The 27,169-nt window shown below is 39.7% G+C and overlaps 1 protein-coding gene across 1 annotated transcript in view; it reads left to right on the top strand.

Moving 5' to 3' along the window:
- Positions 1 to 27,169, top strand: part of LOC121929831 (nardilysin-like) — a 356,364-nt gene that overhangs the window by 315,090 nt on the left and 14,105 nt on the right. Inside the window, 16 exon segments of the mRNA XM_042465761.1 lie at positions 2,418 to 2,495; positions 6,426 to 6,546; positions 9,124 to 9,182; positions 10,852 to 10,906; positions 11,073 to 11,177; positions 12,379 to 12,502; positions 13,712 to 13,798; positions 14,569 to 14,688; positions 16,385 to 16,436; positions 17,584 to 17,734; positions 19,259 to 19,386; positions 20,913 to 21,075; positions 21,257 to 21,288; positions 24,184 to 24,322; positions 25,695 to 25,742; positions 26,852 to 26,904. Of these exon segments, the coding sequence (XP_042321695.1) occupies positions 2,418 to 2,495; positions 6,426 to 6,546; positions 9,124 to 9,182; positions 10,852 to 10,906; positions 11,073 to 11,177; positions 12,379 to 12,502; positions 13,712 to 13,798; positions 14,569 to 14,688; positions 16,385 to 16,436; positions 17,584 to 17,734; positions 19,259 to 19,386; positions 20,913 to 21,075; positions 21,257 to 21,288; positions 24,184 to 24,322; positions 25,695 to 25,742; positions 26,852 to 26,904 (1,515 nt within the window).

The raw sequence follows: 27,169 nt of genomic DNA, 5'->3' as shown, positions 1-27,169 counted from the left end.
GACATTGAAATATCCAGTTATTTGACTAATTAGTTGATTAATTGATCAACAAAGCCAGATTATCAGTCAACTCGCACACATTTTAAATACTAGAGCAGCGTAGTAGGAATGCATGCTCAGGAAATGGCAAGGGTATGGGGATGTTATGAGAAAGTTAAATGTGAAAGCAAAGAGCTCTGTTGTTCTTGTGTTTTTGTTTTGTTTTGGGGTTTTTTGGGGGGTGAGTCACTATGGGACTATGCAGACCACCCTAAAGGGTGGCCTGCAGCTGCCTCTACCTTCATTGGATTGGGGCCGTGGCAACTGCACGCCACAGCCCCAATCTGGCCTTTTTGCACCCTGGAAAGGGCATGATAGATGTGATGCCATGGCTTTAAGGCGCTCTTTTGGTACTGTGTCATGTGGACACAATTCCAGAGGAGTGCCGTCACACCATGCACCATGTGGAGCGGTGCATGGCATTATGCCACCATGGGGACAGAGTCGGGCCATGTGTCCTATGGACACCACACCCAACTCCACCCCCAGCCCAGCCTTAATGGCCCATCTGCATAGGCTTTATGAGAGGCATTGATAATCTTGAGCAAACTATTACCTGCTCCTGTTCACAATGCCCCCTCCAAGACAAGGAAGGACAATTCAAAGATATAGCCATGTTAGTCTGTAGAATCAGTATATATGGAGATCTTGTAGCACCTTTGAGACTAACAGCTAGAAAGAAGTTGGCAGCAGAGGCCATTATTGAGTTAAGTCTAGTTCCTTGGATGCCTTTGTCCAAATGCATCTGAGGAAATAGACTTTAGTCTACAAAAGCTCATGTTGCCAACTTCTTTCATTCAGTTACTTTCAAGATCTCTCTACACATGGAAGGACAATAGTACCACTTCTTTTCCCAGTCATTCCTTTTGCTGCTACTCTGCTGGTGAGGCTAGAATTTCCTATCCAGCTGACCAGCATGAACATGAAGCTTCTTCCCCCTCCCTTTTGGCTCTATAAATTTCATTAATGATGAAAAAAGAGACGTTTTAGCAATGCACTTGCAGAAAAAAGCTGTCCCCAGATATATTCCCCTTAGACCACTTTTCTTTCCAGATTCCATAACAGCAAATGATTCATGGTTGGCCAAATTCCTGTGGACTACACCGGACCCCCTTACACACAAATTCATGCACTCCACCGGGAGCTTCCAGAGTTCTCAGATCTATATTTGGCAGCAACTACCATGGCTCAGTGTGGTATAGAGAGGGCCTTCTATGGTAAAGAATATCCCTCCAACCATAGACTGCTTCCTCATGGGGGGGGGGGGTGTCTTCGGGAAGCAAAATATGGGATCAGATTGAAAGCCTCAAGTCCCTTAATTATCTTTCATCTTCAAAAATGATTCTTGTAGAATGAATGCTGATATTAGGGATGGAAAGAATGTTTGAAAATATTTTAAATGGTCAAAAATGAATTTGTTGAGTGTCATGAAAATCCTGATGAGGAGAAACCTAGATGGAATTTTCACAGTTAAGGACTTGTTCTTTGTGGGAAAGTTACATGCTTTTTTTATAAAGAAAACAATATTTCTGCAGAGAGAGAAAAAAATCCTGCAAAGAAAAAAGTGCAGAAATTATTTTAATATGGAATATTTTTTGTGTTTTCTACACAGAAATGTTTTTTTCCATGCAGTTTTCTATGCAGGAAAATTGCTTTCTGTATGGATAATATCATTTTTAGCACAACAAATACATTTTCTCTTTCTTTCTTTTTGCACAGAATAATTCCAGAACTGTGAATAGTTTTTGAAAACTCTACAGTTTTCAATGAGTTTCAAACAGTGAAGAGGAAAATGGTAAAATGAATTTATCTTGCCCTTGAGTACAACCCTAGATGATGTACGTAGGGCACCCCCACCTCTTTGAGCAAATAGGACCTTCACTGTTGGTGAAGAACAGCTACTAGGCATGTCTCTGAAAGCTGCATACTGGGGAAGAACAATGTGACAGCAAGAGAAAAATATTGCACTCATATGTGGGAAAGAGGATGGAGATTGTATAGGCCTTTGGTCGGATTTAGCACAACTCTTCTGACAGGCTTATCCAAATAGTTTTTAAATTGTTAACTCAGATGCTGAATTTTAAATGTGGTCTCTTTTAAATGGTATATGCCTTATTTGTCCTTTTAAACCGTTGTGTTTTAATGAATGTGTTTTAATGAATGTGTTTTAACTGATGTTGTTCATCCTTGGTTGCTGTTGTTCCCTGCCTTGATCCATGAGAAGAGGTGGGTAAGAAATTGTTGTTGTTGTTGTTATTCTAGTAGGAAAATGAACACTTTTTTAGAGATACACATTTTAGAATAGATTAGATCTTTGAAGATGGTTGTTTTGTTTGTTAAATCACATTACAGTTAATATTTTCCCCCAATCTTGTCAGGGTGAAGCCTCTTCATTACATCTCTTGGCTGATAGGGCATGAAGGACAAGGCAGTGTGCTTTCCCTACTCAGAAAAAAGTATGTATGAAGATTTTGCTTTGTTCATAATACATAAAAGCATGAAAGAGGGAATGTTCCAGGGGAACATCATTATACCATCATTATACCATCATTAATCCAGTAAAAACATTGATTCTGAATATTCGAGATAATATTATTTACAACTCAGTTTTCTATACTGGAAGATTGTTTTTGTGTGACTTCAAGTCATTTTTGACTACCTATCATAGGGGTTTCTTGGCAAGATTTGTTCAGAGGAAGTTTGCCATTTCCTTCCTTTGAGGGTAAGAGAGTGTTACCTGCCCAAGATTTGAACCCTGGTCTCCAGAGTCATGGTGCAACCCTTAAACCACTATTCCACAGTGGTTCTCATATTGGGAGATGATATGATTTGGAGTGCAATCCTAACTCAAAAGACTTGGGAGTCAGTACAGTTAGCCCTCCATATCTATGGACGTTTTAAACCATGGATTCAACCATCCATGTCTTGAAAATACTGAAACAAATATAAATTCTCAAAAGCAAAGCTTGATTTTTATATAAGGGACACCATTTCACTAGGCAATTTTATTTAATGGGACTTGATCATCCGTTGATTTTGTTATCCATGGGGGTTCATGGAACTAAACCCCAGGGGATATCAAGAGCCCACTGTATGAGACACAAATCTTATCCTTTGGCAGAAATCTCCTTCTGCCAGCAGAAACATGTGGGTTTTTTTCCTTCTGGCTAATCTCAAAGACCTGCTGACAGAGCAATCTGCCAGCAGAACTGTTCTGGTAGCGGAAGAGCAAAAAAAAAAAAAAAAGTTCAGAAAGATGGAGTGAGGATGGAGTCAAATTAGGTCAAATTATCCTAAACTACTACAGCACAAGACAAACACACAATGCTGACACAGTCTGACCAAGGTGATAGTTTGTTGTTCTGTGCCTTCACATTGTTTCCAACTTACGGCAACCCTATCACAGGGTTTTCTCAGGAAGATTTGTTCAAATGATGTTTGCATTGTCTTCCCCAGAGGCTGAGAGCATGTCACTTGCCCAAGGCCATCCAGGGGGTTTCACGGCTGAATGAGGAATCAAACCCTGGTCTCTACTGTGGTAGTCCAACACTCAAACCACTATGCCATACTGGTTCCCCAAGGAGATAGTAGTTCTAAATAATTTCTGCCATCACTATGTTGAGAGGGAATTTGGATTCTTCACAATTTCAACAAGCCTAGGGATAAACTCGCTTGACTCTTTGACATCTTCTTTGGTTGGGGTAGTGCTTTTCCAAACTAGGGACATTTTGGATACTTCTGACGTATGAGGTTGTCTCGAGATAGTGGTGTGGTTAGAGTTCTGGCATGGAAGTAGGGACCGCTAAGTTCAAGTCCACACTGAGCCATCAAATAGAGCAATCTTGAGAAAATGCTTCTTTCGCTTACCCTATCTCAGAGGATTTATGAGTAGACAAGCTGAGGAAGTGAAGAGCTACAAATGCTATCTTGAGCTCTTTCCAGAAAGTGGAATATAAATTTAATTTATAAATAATTGAAATTAATTGCAAGCCTTGCTGCTATCTGCGTAGTTGCTTTGGGCTGATTAATCCTGCAAATACTGAAGTTCCATTCAAAATCACAGTCTTTCTAGATATTTAGTGAATGCAAAAAATGATCTTAATAGGTTAGAAAGCTAGGCCAAAGCTAACAAAATGAATTTCAATACGGAGAAATGTAAGGTACTGCACTTAGGGAGGAAAAATGAAATGTACAGATATAGGATGGATGACACCTGGCTGAATGAAACTATGTGTAAAAGGGATCTGGGAGTCCAAGTAGACCATAAATTGAACATGAGTCAACAGTGCAATGCGGCAGCTAACAAGGCCAATGCAATTTTAGGCTGCATCAATAGAAGTATAGTGTCTAGATCAAGAGAAGTAATAGTTCCATTCTATTCTGCTTTGGTCAGGCCCCACCTGGAATATTGTGTCCAGTTCTGGGCACCACAATTTAAAAGGGATGTTGAGAAACTGGAGTGTTTCCAAAGGAAGGTGACTAAAATGGTTAAGGGTCTGGAAACCATGCCCTATGAGGAAAGACTCAGGGAGTGAGGATGTTTAGCCTGGAGAAGAGAAGGTTAAGAGGTGATATGGTAGCTCTGTTTAAATATTTGAAGGGATGTCATATTGAGGAGGGAGCAAGTTTGTTTTCTGCTGCTCCAGAGACCAGGACCCAGAGCAATGGATGCAAGCTCCAGGAAAAGAGATTCCACCCCAACATTAGGAGGAACTTCCTGACAGTAAGGGGTGTTCAACAGTGGAACACACTCCCTCGGAGTGTGGTGGAGTCTCCTTCCTTAGAGGTCTATAAGCAGAGGCTGGATAGCCATCTGTTGGGGATGCTTTGATTGAAGTTTCCTGCATGGCAGAATGGGGTTGGACTGGATGGCCCTTATGGTCTCTTCCAACTCTATGACTCTATGATTCTAAGTATGTTCTGAATGACGGTGTCACCTGTAACTGTGCTTCACAATACACTCCTCACAACCAGTGCCAGCGATTTTTATAAGTGAATGAGGCCCGCGAAATAAAACTGGAACAAAAGCCATTGGGCTTAATTTGTATATAATAAAATGGATTTTTGTAAATATTTTGGGACATTCTTGTTGTTGTTTTAATTTTAGAGTCTAGACACTTAGCCTAAAATGAACCAGATCTAATGGTTGTTCATCAAGTCTCAGGGTAGAGATGTGAAGGCCCAGAAAAAAATGGAAAAATTTGGGCAAAAAACATTTTAAACATTTTTATTGCAATGTTTTATTTTAGCAGGATGAATAATATTTTTAAGACAAGGTGTTTATACATTATCCAAATCATTTCTAAAAACTATGTACAGTATCAGAGTTTTCTAATTTCTAGTAAGAGGAGAAGGAATTATAAACTTTGTGATAACAACACCTCATTTGTTATAAATATTTTTTTAAACAAAAGTAAATCCTCTTTGTAATAATTATTTGAATACTCTGTATTTTAATATACCAATTGTGATAATTTTAAGCCAGATCAAATTGTACATATATTTTATGCTCCTATAGAAACAGAGTGTCTTTCAATCTGTAGAAAGTGCTAATGTTGCATTTTTTTTCAAATTTCCAATAATTTCCCATTTTTCCCCCTGTGGCATCAAAATTTTTGGAAATTTTACATCTCTAGGGTTGACTACCATTGGAAGAATTTCTAATCTATTTCAAAATGCTAAAGTTATAATACATTAACATCATATATGCCATATAATTGTTATTATTATATCATTGCTATATACCATTACAATCATTTGCCATTATTAAAAATATATCCAGCTGTCTTTCACTCAAGCCTCAGTATAACTAATCTTTTGAAACTACTATTATTAGTATTAAGTGTAAGGTAAAATCGTTAGCCATTTAATTTTTCTTTTTTAAAAAAATAATGGCACTCATTTTCATAAACCAAGGCACGTTACAGACCGCCTAAAAGCGGCGGTCTGCTGCTGCCGCCAGTTGCTGTGTCCAGGAACTGCAGCGGCCAAACTGCGCAGTTCCCAGGCGCAGCAAAAAAGAAGCGCCAAAATGGTGCTTCTTTTTGCACCCCAGAAGTGGTGCCGCGAGGCGCTAGTCACACACTTACGGCTTCATTTCCGCCGCACGACATCCAGACGCTATGCGTCCGTGACATCAAAATGGCGGCACCCGTGTAGAATGGGCACCACCATTTTGTACGGACCCAGTCCGTACTAAGGTTAAGGGTGTCAGGAAGTGACGCCCCTTCCTAACCCTAGTATTTCCTGGGGACGTACTATACGCCCGTCCAGAACGGGCCATCGTCATTTTTAATTTAAAAATTAACTGTCATTCAGAGTGAAAACAATTTAAAATAGAATTATGTGCATATATTTAATGATCTGTGACTTTCATTTTACAATAGGTTTTGGGCTCTTGCATTATTTGGAGGTAATGGTGAAACAGGATTTGAACAAAATTCTACCTATTCCATCTTCAGCATTTCTGTGACTTTGACAGATGAAGGTTTGGAACATTTCTATGAGGTAGAATCTATTTCAGAATTCAAAGACATAGCCATGTTAGTCTGGAATATCAGTATGCAAAGGAATCTTGTGGTACCTGTGGGACTAACTGTGTGAAAGAAGTTGTCACATAAGCTTTTGTAGACTTGGTCTACTTGCTCAGATGCATGGAATGAACTGGTGCCCAGGACTGACCTTTATAATGAATAGCCATAGAATTGCAAAACTTGTGGGTATGGTGATAAAGTGACAAGTTCATTCTTAAGGATGCTCATTGAGTGACAAATGTAGGAGGCTGGCCTGTTTGCCCAGTGTAGACTGTTGAAGGGCATTGTTAACAGGAGAGAACCCAAGAAGCAGTTCTAATTTTTTGGTCCTATCCTAACATCCTTTTATAATGAACGGAGGGGGAAATTTCTGAGAATGCAGTGAGGTAAGCGTACTGGCCTAAACCCACTGATTCAAAGAGAAGACAGAACTTGAAAAAGTTACTTTTTGGACAATAACATCCATGGACTACTTCTGGGAGTGGAACCAGGAATGAAGCTCCACTTCCTAATACTTTCATGATGTGCTTTTCATTAATGGACAAAGGGAGCTTGTGAGGCACAGTTGGTTAACGATTGGGTAGAATTCTTTCTAAAGAGACTTAAAATCATAAAATCATTTATAAATAAATAAATGATGTTGAATTCTCTACAATATTGATTAAATTTACAACACTAACCTAGACTTTCCCATTATGTTACAATCCAGATGTTTTATAATACGGCTCCTATCAACACTAGCCATCATGGTCATTGGTCAGGGATGAGCAGAGCTGTCAGATGGAGGACAGCACTTTCAAAGAACACTAAGTTGTGGATAGTTTGGCTTAATTGTGTTTTGTGTGAATGTCTGGATGTGCCCAGGGAAACTAACTGATTTTAAAAAAATAAAAACCAGGGAGGGAAAGAAACTCCTATTTAAAGCTATAGTTTGTAGCTGGCTTACAAACCACAGCTTGCGTTAACATCCAAACCCAAGTTCCTGCTTTATTCCTGATTTGCTCTGGAGCCTTGCCCTAGCTATTTTTAAGGCAAGAACAACAAGAAAATGAAAATATTATGTGGACAAAGGGGCTGTACATACAGCCCCTAAGGGGCAGTGGGACGCTGCCCCTTTCCTAGCCGGATCAGAGCTGTGGCAACCTCACGCTGCAGCCCCAATCTGGCCTTTTGAGGGCGCAAAAAGGAGCTGCAAAAAGTGGCTCCTTTTTGCGCCCTCAAAAGGGTGCCATAGCCATGTTGCCGCAGCTATACGGCATACCTTCGATGCTGCATCGTATGGATGTAGCACTGAAGGAGCGCCATGATGCTGTACACCTTGTAGAGCAGCGCACGGCATCAGGGTGCCCTGAGTTGGGCATGTGTCATGAGGACGCTATTCTCCGACTCCAACCCCATGCCAGTCTTAATGGCTGGTGTGTACAGGGCCTAAGTGCATGTAATTGCAGCGGGATTTCCAGAAGTAGTATTCCAGGAGTACTGGCCATACTGACTGGAGAATTCTTAGAACTGTGGTCCATACAATTAACTTTTCCAAGCTCTGAGTGAAGTGGTGACACAGTAAGGCTATGCCATTCCAGGAATTCTGCAGACATGTGGGACATCAGCTTGAAATGGCAGAGGAGGAAGGTACAAAAAAACCTCCACTGAGCAAAATAAGCTCAAAACCTTGAAACAGTGGTACACACACTGGTAACCTCTCGACTTGATTTCTGTAATGCATTCTACATGGGGCAACCCTTGTACCAAACCCGGAAGCTACAGCTGGCTCAGAATATGGCAGCCAGGCTAGTCACTGGCAGTTCCAGGGCCAGCCATATAACACCTATTTTGAAAGATCTGCATTGGCTGCCTATTCGCTTCCGGGCGCAATACAAGACGTTGGTTGTTACCTATAAAGCTCTAAATGGCTTGGGCCCAGAGTACTTGGAGGACCGCCTCTCCCCATATAATCCGCCCCGCACTCTCAGGTCAGGTGAGAGAAAACTCTTGAGAGTTCCGAAGATGAGATATGTGGCGACTGCGCAGAGGGCTTTTTCTGTTGCTGCCCCGCAGTCTTGGAACTCTCTCCCTGATGAGCTCCGCTCAGCCCCCTCCCTCGAGTCTTTTAAGAAAAATCTTAAGACTCACCTGTTTCGCCAAGCCTTCCCCCACATGCCCTGATTGTCATTCTCTCCTGCACACTGTGTTCACATTGGGTGATTTCTTTGGATTGTATTTGGATTGTTTTATTGTTTTTAATTGGTTTTTAACTATTGGAATGAATGATGGATTTTAATGTTGTTTTTGTATTGTTTTAACATGGGAGGATTATTGTGTTGTATTTTGTATTTTTGTATTTCATCACATGTTGTAAACCGCCGTGATCGTAGGAACGGTGGTATAGAAATAAAGTTTCATTCATTCATTCATTCATTCAAAACAAGCTTCTTTGCTTTCTGCAAGACAGAAACTGGCTTGTTCATCAAACCATTGTTAACTTAAACTCCACCACTGTTTCTCATAGTGATGTGTAATCCATTGATTCATGGATTCATTTCTCCGTCGTCAGGTTATTCATTTAATATTCCAATATTTGAAGATGCTACAAAAAAATGGTCCTGAAAAAAGGTATGCTTTAAAGTTGTGATAATGTATTTCTGCGCTCTCTCTCTCTCTCTCTCTTTTAATGCATTTTCAGTTTATATTGGAACTGATGCTGTAACTGACTGAAGGGATAAAGGATAATTTAAAAGTTATAGGCAAAATGCAGGTCACTGGGGAAAATCATGTATGCCAGTTCACATATGTAAGCTTATCAGTTCATGAAGGCAGCATCACATTATGACTTCCACATGTGAGTGAGACATCACAACATCACAGATATATCTTCTTTATTACTTTAGATAAGAGTTTTTTTTAAAATAAATCTGTTTGCAGTATCAGCTGGAAGGCATCGAGAGCTTACTACACAAGCAAAAAGAATAAGAATGATTGACATACATTCCCCCTCCCCTACAGGCTACATCCCTGTTTTTCTTAGTCTTGGAACCATTGTGGTTCTCTAGATCTAACTGATACACCATACTATGCCAAAAGGTGGAGGGCAGATTGCCCATATTATCCTGTTACTGTTATTCAATAACAACCTTTTTTGATCCAGAGACATAGTTGTGTTGGTCTAGAATATCAGTATGCAAAGGGGTGTTGTAGCACCTTTGTGACTATGTAAGGAGTTGCATAGGCTTTTGTCCTACCATAATGTAGTAATAGGATAAGTAGAAGTTATAGCATGTTTTTAGAAATGTTTGAGAACTGTGCTTTAGTACCGTGAGCTCAGTCCAGGTGAAGAGATAAGCTAGGAAAGGATGTAAGCATGCTCAAGATCATTTGAAAGAGAGAGCATCTGTTCACATGTACATCCCACTGTGCCAACCAGTGCTGCTGGCACTGCAGTGAGTTGTTCACTCCTAGTATCAGAATGAGGTGACCAGCATCAGTCACATAGCTGGGCACCTCTTTCTGACCTCAAAGCATGTAAGGAGTTTATTGCATTGCCTTTTGCTCCCATGATAGATGTGGGATATAACTTTAAGAAGGTGGATCTTACCGCATTTCCCTGTCGATGGGCAATATGCAGCCCATATGCAACCCAGGCTTCTCCTGCATCTTTTCAAGAATGTTTAAAGAAGGATATACCCTGGAGTTGATGTTGAATAGTCCAGACATTGGCCAGACTGTTCATGGCATCCTCAGGGTTTGGGCATCATCCAGACTCCCTGCCAAGAGGATGGAGAGGCTAGTTCATTTATTTTATTCATTTTATTTATATACTGCCTTTCTTGCAGGACATTTTTTATAGATTATTTAGAACATGCAGACAGGGCTGTGGAGATTTGACTGTTGGAAGTGGACTTGGGACAACCTGGTTCTACTCCAATGGAGCTATGAAATTCACCAAATAGGTCCTTCTTTCTTGGGCTAGCCACTATCTGTCAGCCTGACCTGCATCATGGGGCCATTGTGAGGATAAAGTGGAGAGAATGAGAGAAAAGGCAGGATATAAATACACCTAATAAATAAACCAGTTTTATGTAGGTTATGTTTCTTTCCCACACAATTTATCATACCTAGCTTATTCATTCTCATATCTATTTTTTTTAAAGAAAAATAGACGAATGGTGGGGGCTTCTACTAGATATTGTGTCTAGAATTTCATGGCTTCAGGTTCATGGCTTCATTGAAAAATAAATATATAAATATAAAAGATGTGGCTACATAATTCCCTTCCTTCCCACAGAATATGGGAAGAAATTCAGAAGATTGAAGGCAATGAATTTTGCTTCCAGGAACAGGTATTTCAATATTGTCTCACTTCTATCCCTATGGTAGAATTTTCAATACATGGTTGATCTATCGACTAACTCTCAAGTTAATTGTCATGTTTCAAAGTCAACTCCCTAAGAAACCTTAACTATAACCTTTTGACATTGTGATTTCTGAAGTGTTGTTCATCCCCAGGCTGACCCCCTTGAATATGTAGAAAATATCTGTGAGTATATGCACATCTATCAGAAGGAGGACCTACTAATAGGAGATCAGCTACTGACTGAGTATAGCCCTGAAGTAAGTGAGTCTCATTTTTGTTTGGGGGAAAAGAATTTATACAAACACCAATCTATTTGTTCTTCTGTAAAGCAAAAAAGCTGTCTGGCCAACATTTCCCAGTCTTCATCCAGAATTTTTTTACTGACAAAATTTTGAATCTTGTACTTTTATGAAATGGAAGTAGAATAAATTTGCATGTTCTTAATCTAGTGTAGGGATGGGGAAGAATTTTGTTCAGTTCACATTTTGATATGAAATTAATGTGCATTTTTCATAATCAACATATGTACTGATTGCAGATACATTTAATGTTCACACTTCTCAATTTTTTTGTGATGCAATTCTCTGAACGAAACTAATACACATAAATATGCATATTATGTTAAATATACTGAAAAGCGTATAAAGGGAAAAGCACCTGAAAGTGTGTGCATTAGAGGAAAATACATATATTAGATGAAAAGAGCACAAAAATATGAAATTGTTTTTAGCACACTGCTTTTTAAGAAATCAGGCAGAAATAGGAAAAAGAATCTGGAATATCAGCAATTGATTGACAGATGTATGCACCTCTAAACTGGTGCCTTAGACAGAACAAGAAATACAGACATCAGTGTTATCTGTGACAATGAATATCTAATATTTATATACATGCACAGATCTGTAATTCAACTGTCTGACTCTTTTGCAGTCCTTTATTCCATGCCTTTTGGACTGAAACTCCATGTAGAATATGCAATCAGGATTCTGATAAGCTCACTTTGAGCCATGGTTCTCTATGGGGTGAAGCAGACCACCCCGAAGGAACGACTTCTGGCTGCCCCTTTGAGCACCAGATTGGGGCTGCAGCAACCACTCACTGCAGCCCTGATCCAGTGTTTTTCCATCCCAAAAAGAAGGGGCAAAATGCTGCTCCTTTTTGGGATGGAAAAAAAGCCATCCCTTTCACTGCACCAGTGGCTCATCCGTATTTCTGTAGCGTGTGGCTTCTAATTGCCATGCTGCAGAGAAACGTCCCAATGCTGCCGGGACATGCATCATTCATATGCCACACCCCCACACTGCCCCCAAGCTGACATATCATACCAGTCTGTTCAGCCTGGCAAATGGGCTTAGGTCAATCAGGATAGGACAACCCAATGAGGGAGCATAACTCTTTCCAGTTGTACATTAGAAATGGCTGATTAAAACTGAACAGTATATTCTTTTATATTTATAGATTATTGCTGATGCACTTAATCATCTCACTCCTCAAAAAGTAAACATCTTTCTCTTATCTCCTGCCTATGAGGAAATATGTGACTTGAAGGAAAAATGGTTTGGGACAAGATACTGTGCCTCAGGTAAAACAATTTAAAAAGTCTTTACAGTTACATTGTAAAATGTGCTTCCTTAGCATCTGGTGCATTAAGACAAGTAGAAGAGGAGGAGTCTTAAGAATGACGATCTGAGAGGATTATCTGCGTCTCAATTCAATATGAATTGCTAATTGCTTCCCTATTTCTCTGTTTCAATATGATATTAAGAGATTGAATTGGTGTCCCATGTGGAAGGGGAGGCAGTTCTTTGGCTTTAGAAGGTTTCTGAAATCAGTATGAGCAGTGGAACAATTCATTTTACCTGCATTTTAGGCCAGTTTTGATACAATGGAATGTGATGGCTGTTAGCAACACTAGCTGTTGACTTCAGTCTGCCATACTAAACATATTGTTGTTGTTGTTAGCTGCCCTCGAGTTGACTCTGACTCATGACCCTGTGGATGAGGCATCTCAAAGAACCCCTGTCCTCCACTGCCTTGCCCAGGTTAAGTCTAGCCACCTGGTCTGTGGCCTTCCTTCTTTCTTCTACCCTCTACCTTTCATAGCATTATTGTTTTTTCCAGTGATTCATGCCTTCTCATTATGTGGCCAAAGTACAACAGACTCAACTTGATCATCTGTGGCGGGCCCATATAGACGGGCCCATAGAGGCGCCGTCGTCACGTGTGAGGGGCAGCACTTTTAGACGCCTCTCACCCCTCGCATGTGACGAGGGCGTCAAACTGGCAGTGCCCTATACAGATGGGCACCGCCATTTTGACATGACGGACGGCTAGCATCCGCACATCACGGTGCAGTTGTGATGCCGCAAGGGTAGCATTGGCATCTTGCAGCATCATAACTGCGCCACAAGAAGAACCCACTTTTGCAGGTTCTTTTTGCTGTGCAGAGGAGCCGCATGGTTTGTCCACTACGGCTCCTTCGTGCAGCAAACAAGGGTGGCAGCAGACCACCCTTTTGGGTGGTCTGTAACGTGCCTTAGCTTCCAAGGAGTACTCTGGTCTGATCTGTTCAAGAACAGATTCCGTTTGTCTTCTTGGCTGTCCACGGTATCCTAAGTACTCTCCTTCAGCACCACATTTTGAATAAGTTGATTTAGTTTCTTGTCCATTTCCTTCACTGTACAACTCTTGCATCCATACCTGGTAACTGGGAATATAATGGCCTGGACAATTCTGACTTTAGTGCTCAGTTGTTGTATGTCTTTGCTCTAAGTATGTTGTATATTCACAGACATTGATGAATACTGGAGAAAACTGTGGGCCACTGATTTTGAGTTAAATCCAGATTTCCACCTCCCAAAAGAAAATAAATACATAGGTCAGTACTATAACAAGAGGACTATCTACAATTAGATAGTGTGTTTGTTAATTGGGGAGAATTTTGTTTGTTTTTGTTTTTAGCCTATTAATATATTATTTTAATATTTCAATATCTGAGCATTTTATAATGTGGTGTTTCATCATTTGTTTTTTATTGTATATGTTCTGAAATACTGCCCTTTGGTGGAAAGGGTGTTATAAATAAACATTGTTGTTGTTGTTGTCTAGGTAACCATATTCAGAGGCCAGCTCATCCCACACCATAGAGTCCTGTAGACATGCAGGGCAGAGTGTTTCCAGGCACAAGGGAGAATGTTTTGATTTTTTCCTAGCCATGACAAGTGGACTTGACAGAGGCCACAAAAGTGCCGAGGTTCACAAATGGCCCCATGCTTTTTGTTTTTCATCTTTTTATCAGATCATCTCAGTCAAATCAGTTGCAAAGCCTTTTGTTCTAATATGTAAAGTAGCAGTATAAATGACTTGCCTGATATACTGCTTTAAGGATACCAGCAATTAAGTGTTTGATTCACATATTAAAAATGTGCAAACATAATAGCAAACATCACATATAGAATTTAACATATTTTAAAATTCTATTCAAGTGAATTCAATTAGTTCTCTATCCAACTAGCTTGCTTGAAGCATGATGGGAGTTGTAATCAACCACCTCTGGTGAGCTACATAAGAAGACACCTTTATATCGAATTGTATGAATGAGCATGGGCTTGCTGTCTAGTAACCGGTATATTTTATCTCCTATGATAGCCACAGATTTCTCTGTGAAGCCATTCAGCAAACGTGCCAAAGAATATCCCCAAAAGATATTTGATACACGTCAAGGATGCCTTTGGTACAAGGAAGACAACAAATTTGGTGTCCCCAAAGGTAAACTCTGATAGAAAGTGTTTAAGACACCTCATGTGTTTACAAGCATGAAAGAGAACAAATCAAGTACAGTAATACTGAATGGCTTCATGATCATTTGGTTTACTATTAATATCAGCCAGCACTCTGGAGAGCTCTTCCTTCTAGTAGATTCTTACCAAGGTATCCTTTGGGAAACTGATTGGAAAGTAGTTCAAAATCTGTGGTTAATAGTAAGTTAACATGTGGAGTATCCAGTTATGGTTTGTGTGTGTTTGGAGAGTATCCAGTGCTTGGAATTTTCTGTTCTCTTCTGCACATTTTATGATGTAGGAGTTGTTAATTCAGTTCATACCCCCACCCTTTCTCATAGCATCTGGGTTTGTTGTTGCTGTGTGCCTTCAAGTCGTTCCTGACTTAGGCAACCCTAAGGTGAACCTATCACGGGGCTTTCTTTGCAAAATTTATTTAATGGGGATTTGCCTTTGCCTTCCTCTGAGGCTGAGACAGTTAGAGTGGTTTTACATAGAATCATAGAATAGTAAGAGTTGGAAGAGACTACAAGGGCCATCCAGTCCAACTCCCTGCCATGCAAGAAATCTCAATCAAAGCATCCCCGACAAATGGTCATCCAGCCTCTGTTTAAAGACCTCCAGGGAAGGAGACTCCACTACACTCTGAGGGAGTGTGTTCCACTGTCTAACAGCCCTCACTATCAGGAGGTTCCTCCTAATGTTGAGGTGGAATCTCTTTTGCTGTAGCTTCCATCCGTTGCTCTGGGGTCTGGTCTCTGGAGCAGCAGAAAACAAGCTAGCTCCCTCCTCAATGTGACATCCCTTCAAGTATTTAAACAGGGCTATCATATCACCCCTTAACCTTTTCTTCTTCAGGCTAAACATCCCCAGCTCCCTAAGTCATTCCTCATAGGGCATGGTTTCCAGACCTTTCACCATTTTAGTTGCCTTCCTCTGGACATGCTCCAGCTTCTCAACATCCTTTTTAAATTGTGGTGCCCAGAACTAGACATGGCTGTACAGGGATTGAAGCCCTGTTCTTCTGAGTCCATGTCCAATGTTCAAACATTAGAGTAGCTAATATTCTTTATAAAAACAAAACAGTTAAAACCGCAAATTACAAATCTCTAAAATAACAACTTCAAAAGTACAAGATGTACATGTCTAAAATGATAAATATCTAAAAATCACAAATGTTTGCTGAAATATAATAAAAGCAATAAAAATAAAAGTCTGATCCAACATTTGCTTATTCAAAAAACAATGTAGTGCAAACAGATATGTTTTTTACTGATACCTGAAGGACAAAGGGAGGGGAAAATAAGATCTTTAAGAGAAGGGAGTTCCATAAATGAGGTGATATTACCTAGAAAATCCTGCCATGTGTGGTAGACCTGTGGGTCATACTATTCTTAGATACCACAAGCAGAGCTATCTCTGGCTGATTTTGATGCTTAATAAAGTGGTCCTTTAAGTACTTGTGTGATGGTCCACTTAGAGCTTTGTAAATACAGTACGGTCTCCTGGAAGTGAATTTGGAGGGATCACTAGCAATCTTGATAGCTTACAAGTGGCTCAATTGTGTCTTGTAACAACACATAACTCACATTTAAGTTAATAAATATAAAGAGGCAAGTGTGAGAAACATTTCATGCAATTTTGCTTCTGCTTCTTATGTTTCCAATTCAATACTTTTTCTTCAGCATTTATCTGTTTCTATCTGGTGTCTCCATTGATACAACAGTCTGCATTGAAGTATGTATTCTTTTTTCACTTTTATGTATCATTTAAATATTTTATAAATATTATTAAATTTATTTATTTATTTGCATGGAAATGTCAGTGCCTGAATGATATAAATCCGATGGCCGATATTAATTAGCAATTGAGGGTGGATATAACATCATGGTTATATAAAATCTCCACATTGGATTTATTTGCTAATGCTGCTACACAACCCCTTCTGTTGACTGGCATTATTGTCTAACTGAACTAACTCACATCCCAATATAAAGCTAATATATTGTTACCAAATGTAGAAGTGAATACAGGCAATTCAATATACAACCAAAAGTGTACTACCTTCAAATTTAGGGGCAGATAGATTATACATTGGCTGAGAATGTGTACAGGCAGCCACGTGCAACAGCATCACACATGAATCTCCAATTCCACAACCTTGAACTGAATGTGGACATTACACGTAAGACCAAAAAAAGAAAAGTCGAACACTTACACAGAAACACAAGTGACACCAACAGAATTTTGACCCACAAAATATTTTACTACAACTGAATTTACTATTTTACACAACAGCATTTTAAATCAGAGCAAACTGGTTTCCATTTTGGAGAAAGCATCTAGAAAGGGGCTGGATAATCTCTGCCCTATATTCCAGATAAGGCTCTCAGGGCCTCCTCATCTACCTATGATCTTCCCTCAGAGGATGAGGCCCAAAGCATCTCTCCAGGTGCCTTGTTCAACACACCCTGCAACTGAATAAATGCAACTGTAATCCTTTCCCAGGGTCCCAATCTGCAGAGCCTCAAATACCCTTAGCCTGAGGTATTGCTTGGCTTCAGAAGTAGGGGTTGCGAGGTGACATTTCATAGTGTTTTTTGTGGTGTCATCCATAGCTATGTCTGACAATGTAGGATCTCACTGTTCCACATACAGCAAAGCCAAAACCTTGCCTATGAAGATGAAATATTTAATAATTTACTTCTTTGGAGTAAGGGCAATATTTGAGGGGACACGATTACAGCATATGGTGAGATGAAATTCTAAAACATGATTCCTTTCTAGTGCAAGAGTATTAATATGTCCACTTTTTGTCAGTCCTCCGAGCTAAGACAACAACGCCATTCACTCTGCTGTATTTGTTATATTGTTCCCCATCCAGTATGGTCCTTTTTGATGCTTTTGTAAACATTCTCACCCACAACCTTGCTGAGCCAGCCTATGAAGCAGATGTTGCCCAGTTGGAATACAAAGTTCTAACTAAAGAGCATGGTCTCACCATTCGAGTGAAAGGCTTCAATCATAAGTTGCCTGTGAGTAGCCTGTATTACTTAATAAACATAAAACTTACTCTTGCTATAGAATAATGAGATGGAAAAGGCTATGACGCAACTCTCCAGTGTCCTTTCAGGTCCCCTGATTCATGGAAAATCTATGGGTGACTTTACAGGATAGCTGATGATGGTAGAACAGGTGGTGCAAGCCAAATGAGTTCGGCCAAATATAATAACTTTTTTCTGTGTGTACTACATGGTACATTCATTGTTCCAGGTGGTAAGCAGTTTATTGTGGTTGGGATCAGAAGTTATAAGAATGGAACACTAAGTCATCTGCTGTAATTAATTTGCTAAGGATTTACAGAAGGAAGTGCATGTTTCTACTCAGATCTTGACACTACAGTTGTGGCAGGATTTGTGGTGGTGTCTTTAGCATCATCTAGTTTCAATTATTTCAGTCTAAGGCATTAAATTTGCATACTTGAATATTTCTATCCCACTACATGTCAACTTGAGCCTTGCCAATCTTGATTGATAAGATTTAGTCTTGGAGGGTATAAGTTATTGTGGTGCATGGGGTCATGGGGTAGTGCTTGACACCTTAAAAGAGGTGATAATACAGCCTTCCCTGAAAAGCACTTCTCTGGACCCAGTAGTATATGAAAAATGCTGCCATATTGCTAATATCTCTTTCATATTTCTCTTTGAGGATGGTGCTTAAAAGAGTGGTGGCTGGTCAGTTTCAAAAGCTTCAGGAGGATATAGATTATCTAGAGCAATTTAGTTTCAGGTTGGGAGTTTCAACCAAAACCATCTGGACCATCCTACTCTGGGGAAGAAATAGGAACAGTGTGACTTTGTTGACCCTCTTAGATCTCTCTGTCATTTTTGGTGTCATCAACAGGTTGCCATGGACATTTTAGTGCTTCTGTTTCTACAAGGTCAATTATAGCAGATGGAATTGGACAATTTTTGTTCAGCCCCATAATTCTTAAGCTGTAGAGTGCCAAAGGGTTACATTCTGTTTTCCATGATGTTTAACATCTACAAGAAGCTGCTGGATGCATTCACCAGAGGGGTTGAGCACCATCAGTACGTGAATGGCCCCAATTCTACTTTCCTTTGACATTATTGTCAGATTCATGCTGTTCACATTATTGACCATGAACATGAATGTAAATTATGGTTAGAAATTTGTTTTTTGTATTGATAATTCTCAACTCTGGGAAATGTGTAATTCATGAATGGTGTCGCATACCTTTTCATCCATTTTATACATGACTGTCCTTTGAATGTTTAAAGACCATTACCACAGTTTCCTTTTATTTTCTGTACTTCAGATTAAATATATTTATCAAATGTTCCTTAGAAATGTTCCTTTGATTTCCAGGTTCTTCAAGATCCTATATGCAAAACAGAGTTGCTTTCCATTTCAGAAACTTCTGTTTATATATACTGATATATTATGTATTAGAAAAGGTTGTGCATCTATGTGTATGTTAGTCTTTTCTTTGGCCAAACTGGTCTTATTAACAAAATTTCTCCCCCTTTTTCCCTCAGCTGCTCTTTCAACTTGTCATTGACCACTTGGCTGACCTTAGTATCACACCTTCAACTTTCCAGGTTATAATGGAGCAGCTTAAAAAGACGTATTTTAATTATCTCATCAAAACAGATACACTGGCAAAGTGAGTATTTTTAGAAATTACCTTAGAAACACTGGCAAAGTGAGTATTTTAGGAAGAACTGTGGAAAGTCCAAAAAGTTAAGACCTCAGTGGTACAAACTGACTTGGCTAAAGAAATTACCATGCAGGAAAAAAAAGTCCTGACATCACCTTTGATATAAGGCTGATTTATAGACATGCTGATTGCATACTGGCAAAAGTCAAAGTGATTGTCTATCATTCAGGGAATGTTCAAGGTAATGCACAATGACTACTTATCTCAATATTTTTACTGCATCATGGTGCACGAAATCTAATTGATTTGATCTAGATCTACAAATAGTTTTGTAAAAGAACCTTGTCTTGAAGCAGCTTTGAGACTAACTGAAAGACAGAACTTGGCATCATGAGCTTCGTAGACTTGAGCCTACTTCCTCAGATGCATTTGGTGGAATGGAAAACCAGGGACTGTCCTATTGGCAGTCTCTGTGTGAGAATGTTCATAGGAATGCAAATTTGTGTAGAGTTTTGGGTGTCTAGATCAGATAACAAGTTCAATTTTAACAATCATCGGCAGACAAGACAAGGATGTTGTCTAAAGCCAAGGTTAGTAAATAACCATATGAATGAGTTATTCTTCCAAAAAGAAAATGTGATGAACTGGCTGAGAGAGCCCCCATGAGGCTCACGGGTTAGCTAGTATTATAACGTGTGCTGTATGCTAAGAAATCATTCTAGCTCTCCAACCCATTGCTGATGGTGTGTACTTTGTTGATAAACTTCAATTCTGCTGTTTCTCTTTCCAATCTTCCTTTGAAGTCTTTTGTTCAAGGACAGCTATTCTGGGGTCCAAGATGGAATGCCGTCCATCAGCAATGGGTTGAACAGAGACAATAATTTCCTCGCACATGCAGGCCTTCTCTGCTATGGCACTCCAGTTATGGAAACCTTCCACTTGGAGACCCAATTGTCATCTGTATTGCTACCATTCTGGCATGAGCTGAAAACAAAAGTGTTGGGGGTTTAACTGGTTCTATACAAATCTGTACATGGACATACAGTCTGCCCTCGGTATCCATGGATTCTTTATGCATGGATTCAATCACTCACAGCTTAAAAGTATTTTTTTTTAAAATATAAATTCCAAAAAGCAAGCCTTGATTTTACCATTTGGTATAAGGAACAGCATTTTATTGTGCCATTGTATTTAATGTATTTAATATTATTTAATGGGACGTGAGCATTTACAGATTTTGGTATCCATAGAGGGTCTTGGTAACAAACTCCAGCAGGGTCCATGGTAGTTTTGAATTGTTTTAATGTATTTTGTGGTTTTAACCTGTTGAGTTTCAACCTTTACCTTATTAAACTGTTTAGTATATTTTCAGATTTTTAAAAAACATATTATTACATTGTATAGTTTTATTGTTCACTGCCCTGATTTCTTTACATAGAGGGTGAAATATAAATATTTGAATGAATGAATGAATGAATGAATGAATGAAATCAGCACATATCTTTTTATGTATTGTTTTCCTGGATTTACAGAGATCTGCGACTCTCAATACTGGAACATGGCAGATGGTCTTTAATAGAGAAATATCAGACCATTACAGATGGCATTACCTTAGAATCTTTACTGGAATTTGTGAAAGCTTTCAAGTCACATTTGTGGGTAGAGGGTCTTGTTCAAGGAAACTTTACGGCTCAAGTGAGTAGAAAGTTAAGCTGCTCAAACATGGATTTACCTTCCTTGTAGGCTCAAATGTAGTTATAATTCTTATCAGCACAAAAAATCATTTTTGACACTTATCTCTTTATATTGTGTATAAATTTGAGAAGTCGTCCTTTTCACCTAAATAAAAAAGTTGTCTTTACCTTTTATCTTCTAGGAATCAAGGAAATTTATGGATTATATTGCAGAGTGAGTACTTTGGTTTGATTCATTGTGCCTTGCCCTTTTCCCAATTATTCTTTTTTTCTCTAAAAAGCAAAACAAGAACAACCCCCCCCACACACACATTTTTATATATTTATATTATTAAATCAAAACCATAAATAGCCTTCTAGATTTCATTAAGATAAAGTTTCATTAAGATAAACTCCTGTCCCCTTATCTGTTGGAGTTCCTCAGGGCTCTGTTTTGGGTCCCCTTCTGTTCTCTTTATACACACTCTCCCTTGGCAAACGTATCAGTTCTTTTGGTTTCTCCTACCATCTGTACGCCGATGATACCCAGCTGTACCTTTCCACCCCTAATCTTTTGCCTGAGCTAGAGCAGCAAGTGTCATCCTATTTAACAGCTGTCTCCCACTGGATGCACCATCGGCGCCTGAAGCTCAATATGTCCAAGACCGAGCTTCTTGTTTTCCCTCCTAAGCCCACCCTTCACTACTCCTTTTCTATTTCTATCAATAACATCTCTATCCAGCCGGTCCAGGAAGCCCGCAGTCTTGGTTTCATATTTGACTCCTCTTTGTCATTTATCCCTCAGATCCAGACTACAGCCAAAGTCTGCAGATTCTTTCTCTACAACATCGCCAAAATCCGGCCATATCTCTCAGCTTCTACCGCAAAGACACTGGTCCATGCCCTAGTGGTCTCATGACTAGACTACTGTAACCTCCTCCTGGCAGGGCTTCCCCTCTCTCATGTTCACCCATTAATTTCTGTTCAGCATTCAGCTGCACACATTATTTCACTCGCTCGCCATTATGATCATGTCTCCTCTCTGTTGTCCTCCCTTCACTGGCTCCTTTGTCCTTTCCACATCAGGTACAAACTCTTTCTACTCACCTTTAAAGCCCTGCATGGGCTGGCCCCTCTTTATTTAACCGATCTTCTCTCTCCCTACATCCCTACTCGCACTCTCTGCTCTGGTAGCCAAAGTCTCCTCTTTCCACCCAGGATCTCCTCTGCCCCATCCCGGATCCGTCCCTTCTCTCTTGCTGCCCCTAATTCCTGGAACCTTCTTCCTCTGCATGCACGGCTCATCACTTCCCTAACCAGCTTTAAGGCTGAGCTGAAAACCATATTGTTTAGGGAAGCATTCTCAGGGAATTTGTGATTGTCATCTGGCTGTCTGATAATATTTGATGTGATGTGATTTGTTTGATATTTGATGTTTTTAATTTGTTTTTTCTTTTCTATATGGTAATTTTAACTATTCCTCTTTTAATTGTTATTATTTTAGAATGTACGCCTTCGGCAGGCTTTTATATTCTCTCTAATTTTACCGACTTTGTACAGCGCTGTGTATAATTACAGCGCTTTAGAAATAAAGTTTAATAATAATAATAATAATAATAATAATAATAATAATAATTATGTTAACAAAACCTAATGTGTACACTGCAAAAGGACAGCAGGTGCACTGCTGCATACATGAGCCATAAATAAATAATGAGAAGTACTGCTCAGGTTGAAAACCACTGGGCTAAGTGTTTGTTTCATTCTTTAAAAAGTGTAGTGGGATTTGCACAGCTTTAAAATTTTGCTTTACATAACAAATAAAGGGATAAAATTGAGAGCAAGAAAGGAAAGAAACTATTCCTCCTCCTTTTTGTCTTTCTTCTTCTCTGGTTCCTCCATTCTCTAAATGATGGCAGAGGGTAGGGTGAGAGAAGCATGACCAAGTTCAGCATGCATTTAAACCCAAGGGGCAGTGGCAAAGGATCATGGAAGATTTTCACACCAGTGCTTACCATGGGGCAAGTGCTGGTAAAATGTTGGTAAAATATCAGGGAAACACACATGTGTGAAAGCCTTCCTTCTGAAACGTCAGGGAGTCATCCCTTCACCTCTAGGGTCCTTGAATAATTCACGGAGCTGAAATTTCCTATGAACCCAGAGTTGCAGAGGAAATGAAGGCCACCTGCTCATTCTCTTCCTCACTCTCAGGGTGGCAACAGATGCTCCCCTTTTGCTTCTGCCTCAATCATTCTCCATAGTGGAAGAAGAAAGTGGGTGAAGTGCAGTGGATAGAGACTGTCTTTATGGGTGCATCTACACTGTGTGCACCCTGTCTCTGTGGGTGCATCTACACTCTATAAGTGCATCTCCATAATGCAGTTTGGTACCACTTTGTGCTGTAGATTCATTCTATGTTATCCTGGGATTTGTACTTTTACAAGGTCTTTAGCCTTCTCTGCCAAAGGGTGCTGGTGCCTCCAAAACTACAAACCCTAGGATTCTGTTGGATGGCGCCATAGCAGTTAAAATGGTGTCAAAGTGCGTTATTTCTACAGTGTATAGGCACTGCAAGTTTGTGGGGGGATGTGTGGTAATGAAGAAACTAACAGAGAGAGTTGGGTGGGAAGGACAAGCGTATGTTGGAGAAAAGCCAACTGAGGGCCTGGCAAGAGAAATATTCTTTGTGGGAGACAAAACAGTGTCATGCAGTTTTAGCAACTTGTTAGTGTGTTGTGAGATTAAAAAGGTTGAAAACCACTACCTGGGGTTTCACACATGCACACACCCACACACACCCATAATGTTTGTTGTTATTGTGTGTTGTTGTTGTTGTGTTTCCAACCTATGGTGACACTAAGGCTAATTTGGGATAAAACATAATTGCAGATCTTTCATATAGCACTAAACCATGGCTTACTGTAGATTTTATACTCATTCAATGAGTATAATCATGCCATCTAATCTAATGTTTCAGGGTTCATTTAAAATTTGGTATTAGCATGGCATTCATGGGGGATACGTACCAATGTGAATACTTAAAAAGGTCTTAATATTTCTCTTTCAGTTCAAAGAAACTGTTGTTTTGTGGTTTTCTCACCCCTTGTCTATCCTTCATTTCTCTCTTCAGAAAACTACACTTTCTTCCTCTAATACACCCATGTCCTATTCAGTATCGGGTGGTAGAACTGCCAAATGCTCACATCCTGTGTAAAGTGAAAACCTTTCACAAAGGTGATCCAAACTCTATTGTCACCACCTACTACCAGGTAATGTAGATCTAGACCTAGTTCTCTTTGCAGCTATTCCCCCCTCCCCCCCCCCCTAGATCTAGACCCAGTTCTCTTTGCAGCTATTCCCCCCCCCCCCCCCCCCGGTCATATCCCTCCTTATGGTGTTTAATAAAACCTGTTTGTTCAGAAGTAAAACATCATAGTCTAAATCCAGTTGTTAGAGATCCTCAGGATCAGTGGTGTTTATAGAAATGCTGAGTGACCTTTCAACAATTGAATCAATGAGTTTCATTTAGATGAGACTAACAAATAGAAATAGCCCCCATATCTGCTCAGCTTGTGTTTTATATGGGAAAACTGCAGGCCTATCAAGAGTCAGTGACAACAAATTGTATTATAATGAGCATTTGTGCCGTTAAAAGAAATTTATAGAGAGGGCTTTGAAAAAGTCATTTGCAAGTAGTGTCACTAGGAAAGTCAGCTTTCCTCACATGCTCACCAGGAATTTCTCACTACAGAGAACAAAGGGGTTTGACAGACACCCCAACAGGGGTGGCTCTGTACCGCCCCTGGAAGCATGGGGTTGGGGATGAGGCAACCAGATGCCATGCTCCCAACCCGCTTGAAAAAGGAGCTGTGAAACACAGCTCCTATTCCCGGTACTACAGGGGCACCATAAGGGCCGCAGTGTGGCCTTATGATGCCCCTCATGTGCAGCACCGTATAAGTGCTGTGCACGAGTGATGTCATTATGGCATGCACTGTCTGTATGGACGCATGCCAAGATAGTGCCCAGGGCATGTGGTAGGGTTTCTGAGTGTGTAAACTCTCTTCACTTGCGCAATCCTAGTCCACAGTCAGGCCAGCATAAAGTTTCAGTCTGTACCACTCCCAAATGGCAGAGATAGGTAGGCTGTCACTCAATATCAGTCATCCCCCTCCTGTGTTGAACCAGAAGGGTATGAATAAAAGTACAGGTTATGAAGCAGTGTTCTGTAACCTAGAAGAATCTTTCTATGGTACACCATATAGAGCTCTTGGATATCCATTTCATTTTCATGACTCCATTCTATGGAATTCTGGGATTTATAGTTTGGTGAGGCACTTAGCTTAGTATTTCATCAAACTACAAGTATTCCATAGGATGGAGTCAAAGCAGTCAAAGTTGTATCAAACTCTTCTAACTGGAATTTTCATACACTTCAAGAATGCAGATTTTTCTCAGGAAAAAAAAATCAGTGTGGGAAGAGTCACCCCATTATGTCCTTAAACAACTGGAAAGTACCACTTCATACTTTCTTTTGTCTTTAAAGCTGTCAGTGTAGTAACTATGGGACTTGAATGAAACTTTGGATTTACAGAGAAATCATTACCCATGTTGCTTATTCTATTCTATTTTGTTTTTTAGACTGGTGCAAAGAATTTAAGAGACTATGCACTCACGGAATTGCTTGTGGTACATTTTGAAGATTTATATCTTTAATAATGAGTGCCAGAACTCACTTTTCTTTCTTCTTTCATTGTCCCTTTTCTCCTTTTTATGTCTTGTCTTTTAGAATGGGTGGGCTCAGGAGTCTCTTTTCTGGGGGTTCACATTAACTGCAAAACCCCCCCCCCAAAAAACCAGAAATGGCCAGAAGTCATGGGGCACATATTAAACAATGAGAGACAGCATGACATAGTGGAATTGAGTGTTGGATTATGACTCTGGAGATCAGTGTTCAGTGCCCAATGGGTGCCCTTGGGCAAGTCACATGCTCTCAGCCTCAGGGGAAGGCAATGGCAAACCTCCTCTGAACAAATCTTGCCAAGAAAACCCCATAATAAGGTTGCCTTAGGGTTGCCATAAGTCAGAAACAACTTGAAGGCACACAACAACAACATTAAATAATAATGTGGAGCAGGGCTTTTACCCTCCCTCTTATTATTTTTACCCTCCCTCTTATTATTTCTTTCCCACCTCAAGGTGGGGTAGAGAACATTAAAGCACAATTAAAAATATATAAACCCACATTTAAAATACACTACTATAAAGTCATTAAAATACACTCATAAGAGATCATATACAGATTAAAAAGTAGTGATTTAAAATTGACTGGCTATGCCTGCCAGAATTTGAGCTTTTTCAAGCCATCAAAATGATTGCCTAATAGGGTTCCTAGTGGAATCATGGGCTGCAAAAAATAGCCATGGGACCAAAGTCATATTATGTTTGTCATTGTTTTAGAATATAAGCCAGAGGAAAATGAATCTGGGGGGGGGGGTGGTGGTAATGATGCTCTTAGAGTCTTTTCCGATGAAGAACAAACAAATGCATTGTTCTTGTTATCATTGTTAGCATTGCTGACAAAAAAAAGTGTTTGGTAACTGAGTTGTAAGTTTATAGTTTTCAGTACTTTGTAAATTGTTTAGTGAAAGGAAGATACATGGGGATCCAGATTTCATAATGAATTAAGTGGGACTTCAGTAGGTTATGACTGAAGTCCCATTAATTTCAATAGATTAGCCAATGTCTTTTGAGTCATTGAGTGTGCAGTGTTCACTTAAAAATCATGTTGATTTCAGATGCACATGGAGGAGCCATGCTTTGACTTCTTGAGAACCAAGAATACCCTTGGGTGAGTTTGCTACTTCCAGAAAGTCTTGAAAATTCAGAATTATCTACAAGAATCCCTTGGAATGTTGTTTCTCTGACATTTATTTCTCTATCATTTGATAATATGCATTCAGCAATCTTTGGGAGGGGGTGGTTATTCTCCAGAAATGTCTGAAGGAGGCAAAAAGCAAAAATTCCAAATTGAACAGATGATTCAACTGTACAATACAGATGACTTCAACTAACACTGGAGTCCATTTATGCCATGGCAGTGATGGGCTAATTAT

Source organism: Sceloporus undulatus, chromosome 4, assembly GCF_019175285.1.
Source record: "Sceloporus undulatus isolate JIND9_A2432 ecotype Alabama chromosome 4, SceUnd_v1.1, whole genome shotgun sequence".
In the NCBI taxonomy this organism is placed as follows: domain Eukaryota; kingdom Metazoa; phylum Chordata; class Lepidosauria; order Squamata; family Phrynosomatidae; genus Sceloporus; species Sceloporus undulatus.
This window is presented reverse-complemented; position numbering and strand designations above follow the sequence as displayed.